Source organism: Accipiter gentilis, chromosome 23 (assembly GCF_929443795.1).
Source record: "Accipiter gentilis chromosome 23, bAccGen1.1, whole genome shotgun sequence".
NCBI classification, from domain to species: domain Eukaryota; kingdom Metazoa; phylum Chordata; class Aves; order Accipitriformes; family Accipitridae; genus Astur; species Astur gentilis.
The window spans coordinates 19185924-19199237 of record NC_064902.1 but is presented as its reverse complement, the minus strand read 5'-3'; the positions used below and the strand labels follow the sequence as shown (position 1 = coordinate 19199237).

At 46.1% G+C, this 13314-nt stretch overlaps 1 protein-coding gene across 4 annotated transcripts in view; it reads right to left on the bottom strand.

The window, feature by feature from the left end:
• The window catches only part of MITF (melanocyte inducing transcription factor), a 112873-nt gene extending 99861 nt beyond the window's left edge, over positions 1-13012 (bottom strand). For 3 of the 4 annotated variants that reach the window (XM_049826507.1, XM_049826508.1, XM_049826509.1), the window contains exon 1: positions 12607-13012. In XM_049826507.1, coding sequence (XP_049682464.1) covers positions 12607-12710 — 104 coding nt within the window. In that variant the 5' untranslated portion in view covers positions 12711-13012. The remainder of the gene's footprint in view (positions 1-12606) is intronic. The other variant, XM_049826505.1, reaches the window with a different exon arrangement.
• Positions 13013-13314: the final 302 nt, after the last annotated feature.

Genomic DNA, 13314 nt, shown 5'->3' with positions numbered 1-13314 from the left:
CTCCAAAGTATAGCCTGATTCTGTAGCTCTTAAATACAGGGAACACAGTCTTAGATTAAATAGTGATTACAGAATTGGAATTCCAAGAGCTGTGAAAGTCCTTGCTACAAAAAATAAACCCACTGAAAAGAGACAACAAGGACAGATACTGAAATTTTCTGCACTGTATTTAATAAGCCTCAATGCAAAGGTATTGAATTACACATGGCAAACATGCATCAGGTAATAGTATGACAACACCAGAAACCATTCAAATCCACCACCAGCAGAATTAGAAAACTGATCAGAATGATCAGCAAGAGATAAGCCATGGAAAAATACCTCTGCAGTTACAGATGGATATTCATCCCTTTTACATGGCATCTCACTAAAACGTTTCATAGCAACGGGGCAGGAGTTATCAGATAGCAGGGGATGAGACTGGTAACCATACAAACCAGTACCATCCTCCAGCTCACAGCACATCTCAAAAATGGTATGAGAAAACAGGCAACTGAGCAAAGCCGGTACTTAAACAAGGAGGAGCTGTAAGAAATCATTAATGATTTCTTCTTTAGATCATTAACATGTTTTTTCCTGCAGTACTGCAGGTCTTCCACATCAGCCAGCCAGCACGGCACAGACAAGAGCATCACCACGATCTGCTGAACATTGCACCATAATGATAGCGCACCGATTCTCTCACAATTCTTTGGGAGAGCGGGACCTATCATCTTCCGTGTGCCTCCGTCTCTGTGCCTACCTGGAAGAGCTGCACTGCCCAGGCTGCGCAGGAGAAGCTCTGGGCATGAAAGTGGTGGGATTACCAGCTGAGACTGCACCCACCACCAGAGGTGCTTCAGGTTGCAGCTCAATGCAAGAGCCACCTTTTCTCACGAGCCTCCTTTCACTGAGCTGGTATGCAGTGTGACACTCGGCACAGCAGAACGGCATTTAGGAACATGAGATCATTGGACCTGTTCCTCTGCAGGTCTATTTATAGTCTCAAGTGGTGCTGCAAGGCAAAAGGCCAAATGGTCAACAGTTTCAAAGAGCAGGTCCCTGAAGATCCCACCTGAGACCCAAGAACACACACACACCCCAGATCAGTGCGAGAGATCACTGCAGACCCAGAGGACGGAAATTTTGTGCTATGGAGATCATGGCACCCCAGCACAACTCTTACAAAGCACCTTCATTAGAAAGGCTCAGTGAGGGATAATTAACAGTCTCATCCACAAATGAGGACTCCTTTGGAAAGAGTAATTACTGCCTACTCAGAGGGATCCCTCCCAGAAAGCAGGAGGCTGCTGTAAAAAGTAGGGTGGCCAATGCCTTTGGGAAATACCAAAAAGGCTGCAAGAAAGACCCTTCCCAGCTCTGCAAACATGCAGCAGCACCACCACCACCAGACCCCTTCCAGCCAGCCCTGCCTTCTTTGCAGGGGCAACTCCAGCACCTTCGAGATCCTTGTAACAGGCAGATCCGTTTCACGCTTTTCTACATTACTTGACACACTTGAAAAAACAGAAAGTCCTTGCTGGCCCACAGCATCTTCAGGGCTAACAGCTCCTACAGCACAGCTTTGTACAGTAAATACCAAAAGCTGTATTAGCTGGGAACCAAGTTGTCACTTGCAGAATAGTTTTGCAATTAGATTGAAACTGTAAATTGTGCAACAAGCTAAATAAAAAACAAGTTTGTGATAGAGACATAATTGGATTTCATCTCCTGCCTTACTCACTTTACTCCTTTGTAACTCACTTCCACACAGATTCAATCTTCTCTTGCTGTTCCACAAATGATTTCACATTCCTAAAAAAGTAAGCGGTCTTAAGAAATAACGTATGCTTGTCTTCACTCTTAATATCCACCTTTGCCTGACATCTTCCTCACCAACATATACCACTCAGAGGGCCCTTCGGCCACCAGTACCATCAGAGAGTCCACAGCACCCTTCGACTTATTTGACCTTCCTTCAACAGTTCAGGAGTCTCTGGTTCCCATAACCCTAAAGACATTTTCCCTTAATCCAACTATCTGTGCCCCAAATAACACTCGTATTTCAAGCAGGTCCCCATGTTTCATGCTGTGACCTCAACTACAGAGATTTGGACAACCATTTTCTAGTAACAGATCGACCTGAAAACGATCTAATTCCTGAGCACATCTTCCTTGCCTCATGGTAGAGCTGTTCCACTTTGTACAAATAACTATTTTCTGGAGCAGGGTGAGAACCATCCCAGGCAAATGCTCGCTCCCTTGTGTTACACCAAGCCACTCCTGTCCCAACCAGTTCATTGAATACTATACAAGGCAAAACGGACTAGCTTCTGCAGAAGTGACACCTGAAAAAGCCCACGGTTTATTGGTTTGGGCACTCCAAAGGGTGGTGGACATGTTCAATCCCATGTTTTGAGTCACACACAGGACCGGAACTCAAAACTTCTGTGTCCCAAGTGGATACAGCTGGGACAGGGGGATGTCGCACTACCTGCTATTCCTCATCTCTGTAAAAGCAGACCTGTCTTTGGCACGTCACTCCGAGAAAGATTTAGCAACAGCTCACCTAGACCAGACAACCAAATCTTCAAGAGACAGCATTCAATGCCGACACCAGCCTCTTACGCCCTTCGCTGGCTGACTCAGGCAATCCCCCACTCCACATGCTGGCTTTCACAAGCCTTCTTCGAAGCCACCTTTCCCCCATGCATTCTGTAAGGAACCTAGACACCTACCTCACAGGTTTTTTTTAATTCCACCAGGCAGCAGAACACACAAAAATGAGATGATGCAACACCAAGCTGAAGTTCCCCTTATGAATATAGCCCTAGGTGCCCAACAGGATGTGACAGGTGGACGGACAGGCGAGCCGAGCAGGAGGATGAGGTCACGAAATGAGCAGTTGCAGAGCATACTACTAATCTTAAATTCCAAACTCATTATGCACAAGCCCAACAAACAAAGGAGCAGCTTAACAGATTTACAATGTGCCTTCTCCAAGGGTGGATAATTATTTATCAGATAGCAACCTTCATGTTACAACAGCAATAAATAAATAAATGATCCCAGCAACTCTTCTGAACCACGTCTATGTCTTCACTAGGTAGACTGACATCTGGGATGTGCCTTTAGCTTGGCTGAGCTTGAGCAGAATTGTTAATATGTCGTACAAATAAAGTAAAGCTTGCTAGACTGAGCAGAAACCCACACGCAGTAGTTAATGGCATCCTAGAGGACCCACCGCACCCACACCCCCCCTTAACTCCTTCCAGCTTCCAGTAAACAGCCCCTAAGAGTTTTTTCCTTCTTTTTCTGCAAGATCATTCCCTCCTGCATGTGTACACATCTCAATATCATTCTGATTTCATTCTCTCAGGTTGCAACTGTTATTTATTCAGGCTGAAGTCCACAAACATTATAAAAAGGGTTTGTACCTCTCTATTCCTAGTTTGGCTTTACAGCTGTGTATTACCACGCAAGGACACATCCAGAAAAAGCTTCTCCAAAGCAAGTCATGTTTTACACAAACTCTCTCCTTTATTTAGATAAAACCCAAATAATCCTGAAAGGAAGTAGTAAATGTGCACAAAACATGCTCAGCCAGGCTCTCCCACTCACGCATCTCAATGATCCTTTTCCATCTCTACAGTACTATTCCACCTTCCCAATCTGAAGCTCCAGGACCACAAACCCCTCCCCCCCTTGCCCATATTCCCCATCTCTTGCCATCTGACAGCTTTCAAAGTCTGCTCCCATCTTCTCACCCTGAAACAGTTTCCAGCTGATTTAGCTCCATCCGAAGTTTTCTAGCCAGCTGCTCCTCCTCCAGAAATGATCACAGTAATTCCTATTTTCTATATGTGTTTACATGTTACAACAGGATGGCTGGCAGTAAGATTAGTAACGATCATTCGTCGTTCCTGTCTCCATTCTCTGAAGCATCCTTCATTTGGGACATTCCAGTTGTTCCCACTTCTTGTTACTTTTCTCCAGTCTCCAGATCCCAAAGCCCCAGCCCTACTAGGTTTCTACCACTCATATAGCAGATTGTGTTGTCACACACTGGAAAGACAAGAAACGATGCCTCAGCATCCTAGGGTTACAGGCAAGCTTTGACAATACAGTATCTGTTATCGGCGTGACGCTTTAAACCCATTAAACTTGGCAAGCTTCCAGCACCTAAATATCTCAGAGATGATCAACATCTTTCCAGGTACCCAAAACACTAATTTTCATCATGTAAAGTCCCCTTCTCTCAGAATTCATCACAAAAATTCTTTAATGTAACAGTAGGACAAACCAGGCACATAATACTTGCACACAAACAAAGCTTGCCCTTGTAGGTTTGAGCAGATACCTTCCTACTCCCTGCAACTTCAGTGGGCTCTTCACAAGCAGTCTCACGAGGTGGTGTGAGAAGACCAGACCCCCCAGCACGCTCCACCCAACCACACCAGCCTGAGCAGCAGGTTCAGGTGGGTTTATGCCCATTTTGTGTCAAAAGAACAGCACAAACAGAGGTGAAACATACCTGTGAAACTAGATCACCATTTTGGGGGGAGCATGTAAGAAGCATGAATCCAGTTCTTCCAAGAGACAGCAACTGCCGCATCATCTCAAATGCAACTGTTTCCCTTAGCCAAAACGTCCCTATGAAATACCAACTGCAGGATTGATCTCCAGCCGCCTGACACCGTACCTGTGGTGTTCTAGAGTAAGCCTGTGGTATTCTAGAGTAAGAGAAAAAGGGTCTGGAAAAAAGGTGTTTGCTTGTTCTTGATGCTCATTTCTCCAAGTAATACAGAATTCATGAACTCCACATCTGCAAGTGTATGTCTGCCTACACTGTAAAGGAATAATCTTCATGGGAACCGATTTTAAAAAAAAAAAACTTGTTTACTGTTAGAGGCTGTTAATTACAACATTAAAATACTAGCCGAAACCCCACATTAAACTTGCATTCTGTTTTACATAGCAGTATACGTAACAATCATCACAGCAAGCAGCTCTGTTGGCTTATGCTGGAAGAAGTAATTATATATCCCAGCAACACATTTTTGCCCTTCAACCTGCCAGTCCAGTCCATGCAGCAGCTGTGAGCAGCAGGTCAGGGCGGAGGGGAGCCTACAGAGGGTTTCTACATAATCACTTACCACCAAAGAAAAAAAAAAAGGCTATAAAAACCACCAGACCCCTGGCTTGCATGCTTCGCAGAAAGCTGCTAACACAAACATTACAGCAGCCCTTGCAGCAGAGATGTTACCAGAAAAAATGAGCTCGATCCAAAGGCACTATTAGTGGTTAAAGTATTAGTTAGCAGTTATCTTGCAAGCCTTCCTTACTAATTTTCACAATCTTTGTGCTTGTACCTGCGATACCCACACCATTGTCTTTCACTTGGACATTCCTATGTCCTCTTTGGAAACACTTTTTCTCAGGTAAAGCCCAAGGACATCAATGACTAGGGCCTATGCAAGTCACAAGCTGAAATTCTGGCCAAAGATACTGGGATAGAGCCCTTCCAAAAGGCACCCCAAAATTGCTAGTGCCCATCCACAGCAAGCAGACCCTTGGCATATCTAACACTGAAAACTGCATGTAACTTCTATATTGGAAATGGGCTGGAGGACAGGCTGATCTGCTTCAGACTGTATTACAGTCTTTGGTTCCAGTGAACCTAAATATTTCAATCTTGATACGCAAAGCAGCATCAGGTTTTCTACAGCTGTTGCAGATAAAGCCGCAGCATTGTTATATTATGAATATGCAACAATATTCCTTTTCCTGTTCTGTTTTTCCCCAGCATGAAATGAAGCTTAGAACTACATGCAAGCCAATAGTTGTGCTGTTACTGTTTAGCTGCTGGGATTATTAATAAATAAATAAAATAATCACAGTTCTAGTACAGTGATGCAATAGTTAACCGCCCAGCAAAATCTGCCATGCCATGCTGCTTAATCATGTTGTCTTTGTTCCAGCAAAAAAAGATATTAAAAGACAGTGAATTTTACCATTTACCAAACAAAAACACTACAACCAATATATTTCAAAAACTTTTTGCATCAAAAATAGAACGAGACAGACAATAATGGCCAAGAGCCTGACCAGCTTAATGGAAGTTGGACTCTCATTTTGTTCCCAACACTGAAACAGCAGATCATTCTCGGAAGACAGTTAACAGCCAACACATAACTTGAATTTTTAGCAGTAAACAGAAAATTACTCCTTCCATCTCATTTTCAAAGTCTTAAAGTGTGTTGCTTTAGAAAGCAAACCTAGAAATAGGAGGAAAGCATAGTAAGTGTCAGAACAGGTTTCTCCTGTACCCTTGTTTCTAAGCAGCTGTACAGATTTCTTCCCATTGAACTTTTAATCATAGAACACGGCGAGAGGCTGAATTTGTTTATAAAATAACACATCTGCAAGTCTCTTCTGCTCTCATTCCCCAGTTTTCTTCTATTTCCTGACCAAACCGTACAGCAGGAGTTAGTCATGCTGCCTACCACCGTGCTGGAAAGGACCTCTGATACATCACTGTAAGTGCCAAAGAAAAACATACACAGTGCAGAATAAGCTCCGCAGTGACTTGTTAATGACAACTGGCAGGTTCACAGCAGCCCCAAAAATTTTGATCCAGAGGCCTGTGAAATTACCTCCACTACACGCAGGGACATGAGAAGTACCAGGGCACCCCAGCTGTCCATCAGCAGGGCTGCATCAGTTTATTTTCAGCCATTCAAAAGGCAGACGAATATATTGATTCAAATTATCACCTGGATTCTGTAAATCAATAGTAGCCAGCTAGGGAAGCCTCCTCCTCGCCAGAAAGGTATGGATGTATTTCATGCAGAGTGCATACGTACTTACACAACTAATACAGCCAGCCGTCCGATAAATAAAAAGAAAATACATGTGTATCCTAAAAGGTGCACAGTCAGTGCAGTCAGCTCAGCCTCAAAATATCTGTGCACTCTCTGATCAGTTTGGCAGCTAAACAAGATCCTCCCGAGGAAAGCAGCCTAGGGAAGCAAAAAGGTGTCGTTCAATAGTTCCTATCAAAGCAAATGCTGAACTGAATTTCATGGGCTATTTCTGTTTCCTTGCTAAATAGCAAAGGCCTACTGCAAATAACAGAGAGAGAGTTTCGCCGAAGAGAAAAGGTCAGCAAGGATCTCTCGCCACTGAAAATGCTCTGCTACAGACAGGGAGCAGCACCAGCTCCCAGTATAAAGAAATATAAAGAAATACTGCTTATTGTCTCCATATGTTTATACAACAGACACTGTAATTGCAGCCTTTCCTTTTAAGACTGTTTTCAAAAATAAGAAAGCACAAAAAGTTGTGGCAAGGGTTTCCTTCCCAATGAAGCGAATTTGAGGTGCAGAATAAACATGGGATTATTGACTCACTCACAAAAATGTTACCGGAGAGATTTCAAAGAGACGTACTTTTGGCTTAGCTCTACTCCCACTGACGTTGGTTAAGACTTCTACCATTGACTTCAGTCAGTGCTAGCCTACGTATCACTTTAAAGTCAGCTATTATTACCTTTTAGTTTAAAATATGTAATGTTCCTCTGTAACAGACGGAAAAATATTTCAGGAACTTTTTAAATCTGTTCCTCCAAGATACTTTTTTTTTTTTTTTTTTTTTTAACACACTGAGACGCGGTTCCTGGATGCAAGCACATGTGACCTGTTCTAAATAAAGGATATTTTCCACTTCTTGCACAACTGGAACAGATATAAGCAGTAGCTTGAACAAACTGCATTGCAGAACCCAACCAGAATACAAAACACTTGAATAAGATCCATAAATAGCAGTAATATGAAAAGACTACCTCCAATAAGGCACAAACTCAATGTTGAGAAGCCTAATGTAATCAAGTTCAAATTTAATCACGCTGCAAAGTTCATTTACAAAATTAAATTTGATCATCTGCAGACTAAGGCAGTTTAGAAAAGTCCTCTTTGGCTCCAGAGTAAGTACACATTTCAAAAATGTGTGTCTCTGGTGTAATTAATATTTCTTCAACAAACACCGCCTATTAAAATGGAAGTTTTAACTAAATCAAGACTTCAATGTTTAGCACAGCACCAGAAGGGGGGGGGGGGGGGGGGAAAGCCCAAACCAAAACAAGAACAAACAAAAAACCCTGGAGTGCTTTACAGAAGATCCTGACTGGGTAGAAATGAGGTACTAGCTGATATAAGTAAAGTATTGAAGGTTTACATTAAAACAAAAAAAAAAAAAAAAAAAAAAAAGGCATTTGGACACCAGGAATTATAAGAATTTTATAAAAACATCACTGCTTTAATAAGGACAAACTCTACATGTCAATGCTATTGCTCATAAAGCAAGAATAAGCTTCCCAAAAACCAATCATGCAACTTAAAAACTTAAAAGCATTTCCTAATAATGTTTTCCACTAAAAATACTTCAGTAACTGCATCATTCTGGTGCTTTTTAACCAGTCTGAAACTAAATAAGCTGGGAAGGGGCAATAGAAAATAGCACAAATAGCAGCAATTTACCTGCAGGTACATGGTTTTATTAAGAGCAAGGCAGTAAGTTACAATAACTGACAATAATTTGCTGGCATTTGCTAGGTTGTGCGTACCATCCAAATGGACACACATTACAGAGAACCAAAAAACAGAGAAAAGCAACTGAATGGGGTTTTTTTGTTTTGGTGTGGGGTTTTTTTTGGCTGCATTTGGCACATCCGGGTTGGTTCAGACCACCCTGTGCAAAGGCAGACTGTAAAGTCTTTACTTCCAGATACAGCCAAAACATTGCTTTAATAAGTCAAATGATCTAAAGAATCTACATTAGCAGTATGATAGATGTAACTTAAGCCTACAGTGCCCCGATGACTGCGTGTGGATACATCAGAAGCTGTATTTGCTTTTGGTAATAACCGATTATTTTCTTCAACTGATCACCTGAAAATAAAACTCCATCAATTTCATTGTTCACTGCTTGTACTGGAAAAGAAATCTTATTTACTTGTTCATTACACAAACACATACATATTTAAGTGTATGTACTTATAAACTGTTATCCTTTGGGAATATGGCAGGAGAGGAATAAAGTATGAATGTGAGGAAAAAAAATAAATCTCATTGTCTTAGTGGCTAGTCATACAATCCAGTTTCCTCCCACAGTGAAAAGTGACTGGAGAAACCAAAGCGACTGAAACATCTTCTCAGTTTTCAAAGACATTCAACCACAGTAAATTCCAGAGAACCCTTAAATGTAGCTAGCACTTAGCACGAGAAGCTAACTTCTCATGAGTCCAAGGGGTTTAGGAAATATGGTTGGAACTGATGCATCTCAGCCCCATGTATTCTCTCCATCCCTTGTGATTTTTCGCCGGGCTTACATTTTTCCTCGGCCTCTAGCATTCAATTGTGGCTTGGCCTAAGTTAGTACAGTATTTACTGCAAAAAGCTTTTATTATAGGACCCCTTGCGGCTCTGGATTGCAGACTTGAATTATGAAATACGGATGGAGTAACTGCAAGGGTACACTGAAGAGGAGAAATCTTTAACTGGATGTCATGTATTGGAAAACAAGCAATCTGAGAAGCGAATAGGAGAGTGAAGGACAACAATATCGGCAAGGCTGAGTTAAACTGGGCAACAAAAAAAGTTTCTTCTTGGTTCGGAGCACTGGCATTCCTACATATTTCTAAGCTGGATGGCTTTTTCTATGTACTCACAATTTCGGCTGCTACGAGCAAGCCAAGGATATGTCTCACCTCTTAATGGTTAAAAAAGATCAGGGAAAACCCTGAATGTTGCTAGGAAATCAGCAGTTCTCACCAGGGAAGAGTAGACTGCTAGTTAGACTCATCTCCTAACATCAGCTATTGCCTCTGGTTTGCCTGCTCCCCAGGCACCCTTCCAGAGCAAGGCCGCGGAGAAGACAGTAAGAAAGCAATTCCCATGGCCGCAGTCCCATTGCTACACCACGCTGACCTGGTGCTATTCCACTGGCTGCTGTGCAATTACTCCTGATTTACATCCACAAGAGAAAGCAGCAGGGTGATGTTGGATACCCTTGATAATCATCAGTCAGACTGGTTTCAGGCCTGAGTAAAGCTGAAGGACCACAGAAGTCCTCTTAGATTACCATCTGCACATCATGAAGCAAACAGGTTTGTGAGCCATTTCTGCCTCCTGTTATCATCAAGTTTTATCAGTCTGGCTCCAGGGACAGGTTTATATGGACCTGGCAGGGGCCCCCAGCTCCTTTGCTTCTTCATCTCCCACAAGACCAGGAAGACAACTGAGACTCTACCTGGAGGTAAGAGTTGTACGTGAGCCGGGCAGGCTCCACATTAAACATGTCAGTTTGCTACCTGCCAGAAAAACCAGGGGTTGTTATTCCACCCTCAGGGCTCCCTCTTCTTGTACACGTGGGTACGTGTGGAGGGACACGAGGCAGACTAGGGCAAGTTGGTCACTTTTCCTACCCAACAAGCCCTCCTGGAAACATAGGAACAGCTGTTGGCCTCAGGCACCACCAGGATGTCAGGATGACTGACACGGGGGCCCACTTTTAAACCCAAAGGGTGGGCAGTGCTGGCTCTGCAGGAGTATCGGGTAAGAATATACTGGGGCAATTCAGTCTAGTGACAACATTTAAAAGATGGCCAAATACTCCAGTGCTTCATTACAGAGCATCTTTATTCACTTCCCCCTGAGAGAAGTGAACAACACAGGGATGCGTTCGGGTCCCAAAGCATCAAGTCACAGGAATGAAAAGCAGTTGGAACATCTGTGCAAGGTCAAACACAGACCTGCTATCTAAGCTCCAGTGCAGATCTACTATCTATACTCTGTGCCCACACCCTCTGAAGGCACAGACAAACTGCTGACTACAAAGCGGACGACCATAAAGGGACAACTCCTGCACACCAGTTAGAACCCTCGGCTGGTGCAAACGGGGCTATTTGACAACGGTGCAGTTGTCACGATCTACCCCGCGGCTGCTGCACTCCCCTGCTGATGCAGGCACTGAACCCGAAGCCCTGCGGGTCTCCCAGCTGCCTCCATCACAGCTGGAACCCAACATGACCGGTGAACCCCTCTTCTCTGTGCTGTCCTCTCTCCGCCCATTAGCACTGTCTCCCAGCTAATTACCTGATTAACGGCAACTTCCCTGCACAACCTTGGCGGGCAGAGGAGTTCTGGCAGCTTTGGTTAGGTTGGCTGGCCTGTCAGGCTGTGAACGGCTGCACATCACCACCACTACACACACCACTTCTCGGCACTCCCAAAGGTTCAATGCAAGATAGGGCTGCCGTGAAGACAGGCTGCAGGAGGCGGCCCCCTATTTGCCAGTCCTCGAAACAGTGACAGAATTTTTGAACACCTTTTGCTACAAGATCTTCAATGTTTCTTAAATATTCAGAGCATGATCGAAAATTTATTTGTTTACTTTGAAGTCTGCCTGACAGGCAGTACAAGCTAAGCTCATTCTAGCACAGTTTTTTTAAAAAATATTTACCTTCTCATTGATTTTTCAAATGCATGCACAGATGTACGAAGAGCATTGTTCAAAACTAAAACCCATGACTATAAAGACAGGCTAACAACAGAACTGATTACAAACAAGATACATTTGCGGCAACGACCTTATATTCAACTGAGTACTGCTAAGGAGAGTGTTGTGACGAAATGGAGGGCTTGTTACCGCCCAAAGAGTACTTTGAATGAAAAAGCAGAGGAGGGAGAAACATGCCGTTGCTGACAAGGTGGATGCTCAAGGCGCGGGAGAGCGTTTGCTTTCTTTTTCCAGCCGCAGGACGGAAAGCGCGTACCTAACATCCCGCGAGCGAGAGAAACACGCACCGCCTGATTTCCCTTCGAGGGCCATATCTATGCAACGCAGCCACTCCAGATAAGAATAAAGCATCTATTTCAGGGGCGGGAGGGGGGGGGGGGGGGGGAATACTTTAGGAAGAAAGTGACGTACCTAGGCAAAAGTTTCCAGTCCCCAAGCAACTGCAAGTAACAAACCGGCTCCCAAAGTCGGAAAAAAAAAATAGACAAACAAACAAAACCCAAAACCTCAGAACAACCTTACACCGCCGCAACAACTCTGCAGCTTGGCGCTGACCCCACCCGGCCGCACCTGCCCGGTGGAAAGGGGGAGGGGGGGGGGGGGGGGGGGGGAGAACGGGACGGGCGTGAGCAGCGGCGGAGCTCACCGGGGGCGGGGGGAGAGGTGCCCCCGCTGCCTTATACACACACAGAGAGAAAGAGAGAGGAGCCCGCGGGCGGCGGGGGCTCCCCCGGCGTGACAGCGAGGCCCCGCACGGCCAACAATGCCCTTTACATAACGCCGGCCCGGCCCGCCCTCCCGCCCAACAACGCCGCTATTATGGCAGGAAGCGCTAAATGGCCGCCCCGTTGCGCAGGATGCCTCCCCTCAGCGCGGGGTGTGGGGGGGGGGGGGGGGGGGGGGGGAGTGGAAGGGTTTGGGGGGGTATTTTAGCGTTTCGAAACGGCCTGACTCAGCGTGGGGACCCGCCGCGTCGGCCCCGCAGTGGGTGAGGAGGGGGGATTTGAACGGGGGGGGGCACCGCGTCCTGCGGCCGGCGCCTTGTCCCACCTGCTCTTGAGGGGCTGGCTCTTCAGCTCGTAGTAGGTCTTGGGCTCCTCGTGGAACTCCTCGCCCACCTCGAAGTCCGGCACGATCCCCGACTCCGCCTGCATCGTCGCCGCCGACTGCGTGAGGGGAGAGACGGGAGGTTACCGCCGAGCCGCGCCGCGCCGCCCGCTCCCACACACACACACACAGACAGACAGACAGACAGACAGACCACGGACACGGACAGCGCCGCCGCCCGCCCCGCCTTGGGACTTGTAGTCCGCCCCGGGGCCGGCCCGGCCGCCTCCGCCCGCCGCGCAACTACAACTCCCGCCGCTCCGCTCCGCTCCGCGCCGGGCAGGGCCGGGCCCGCCGCTGTCAGGCGGGGGCGGCGATCCCAACCGAGCCGTGCCCGCCACCTGCCGCCCCCCCCCCCCCCTCCACATACACACACACCCCGCCCCGCCTCCCCGAGGGATGACGTCACGCGGCTCTGACGACGGGCCGCGCGTGACGTCACGCCTGCCCTCCTGCTAGCGGGGGGGGGGGGGGGGGCGAATATCGTTCCGGCCGGTAGCGGAGAGCTGCGGCCCGGGGGGCGGGGGGGGGGGGGAATCACCACGGCGGCTGCGGCAGCGGAAAAAAAAAAACAAACCAAAAACAAAAAAAAAAGGAGGGAGAGAAACGCGAAAGGGGTTTTCGTCACAACCCACGAAAACGTCTGGCCAA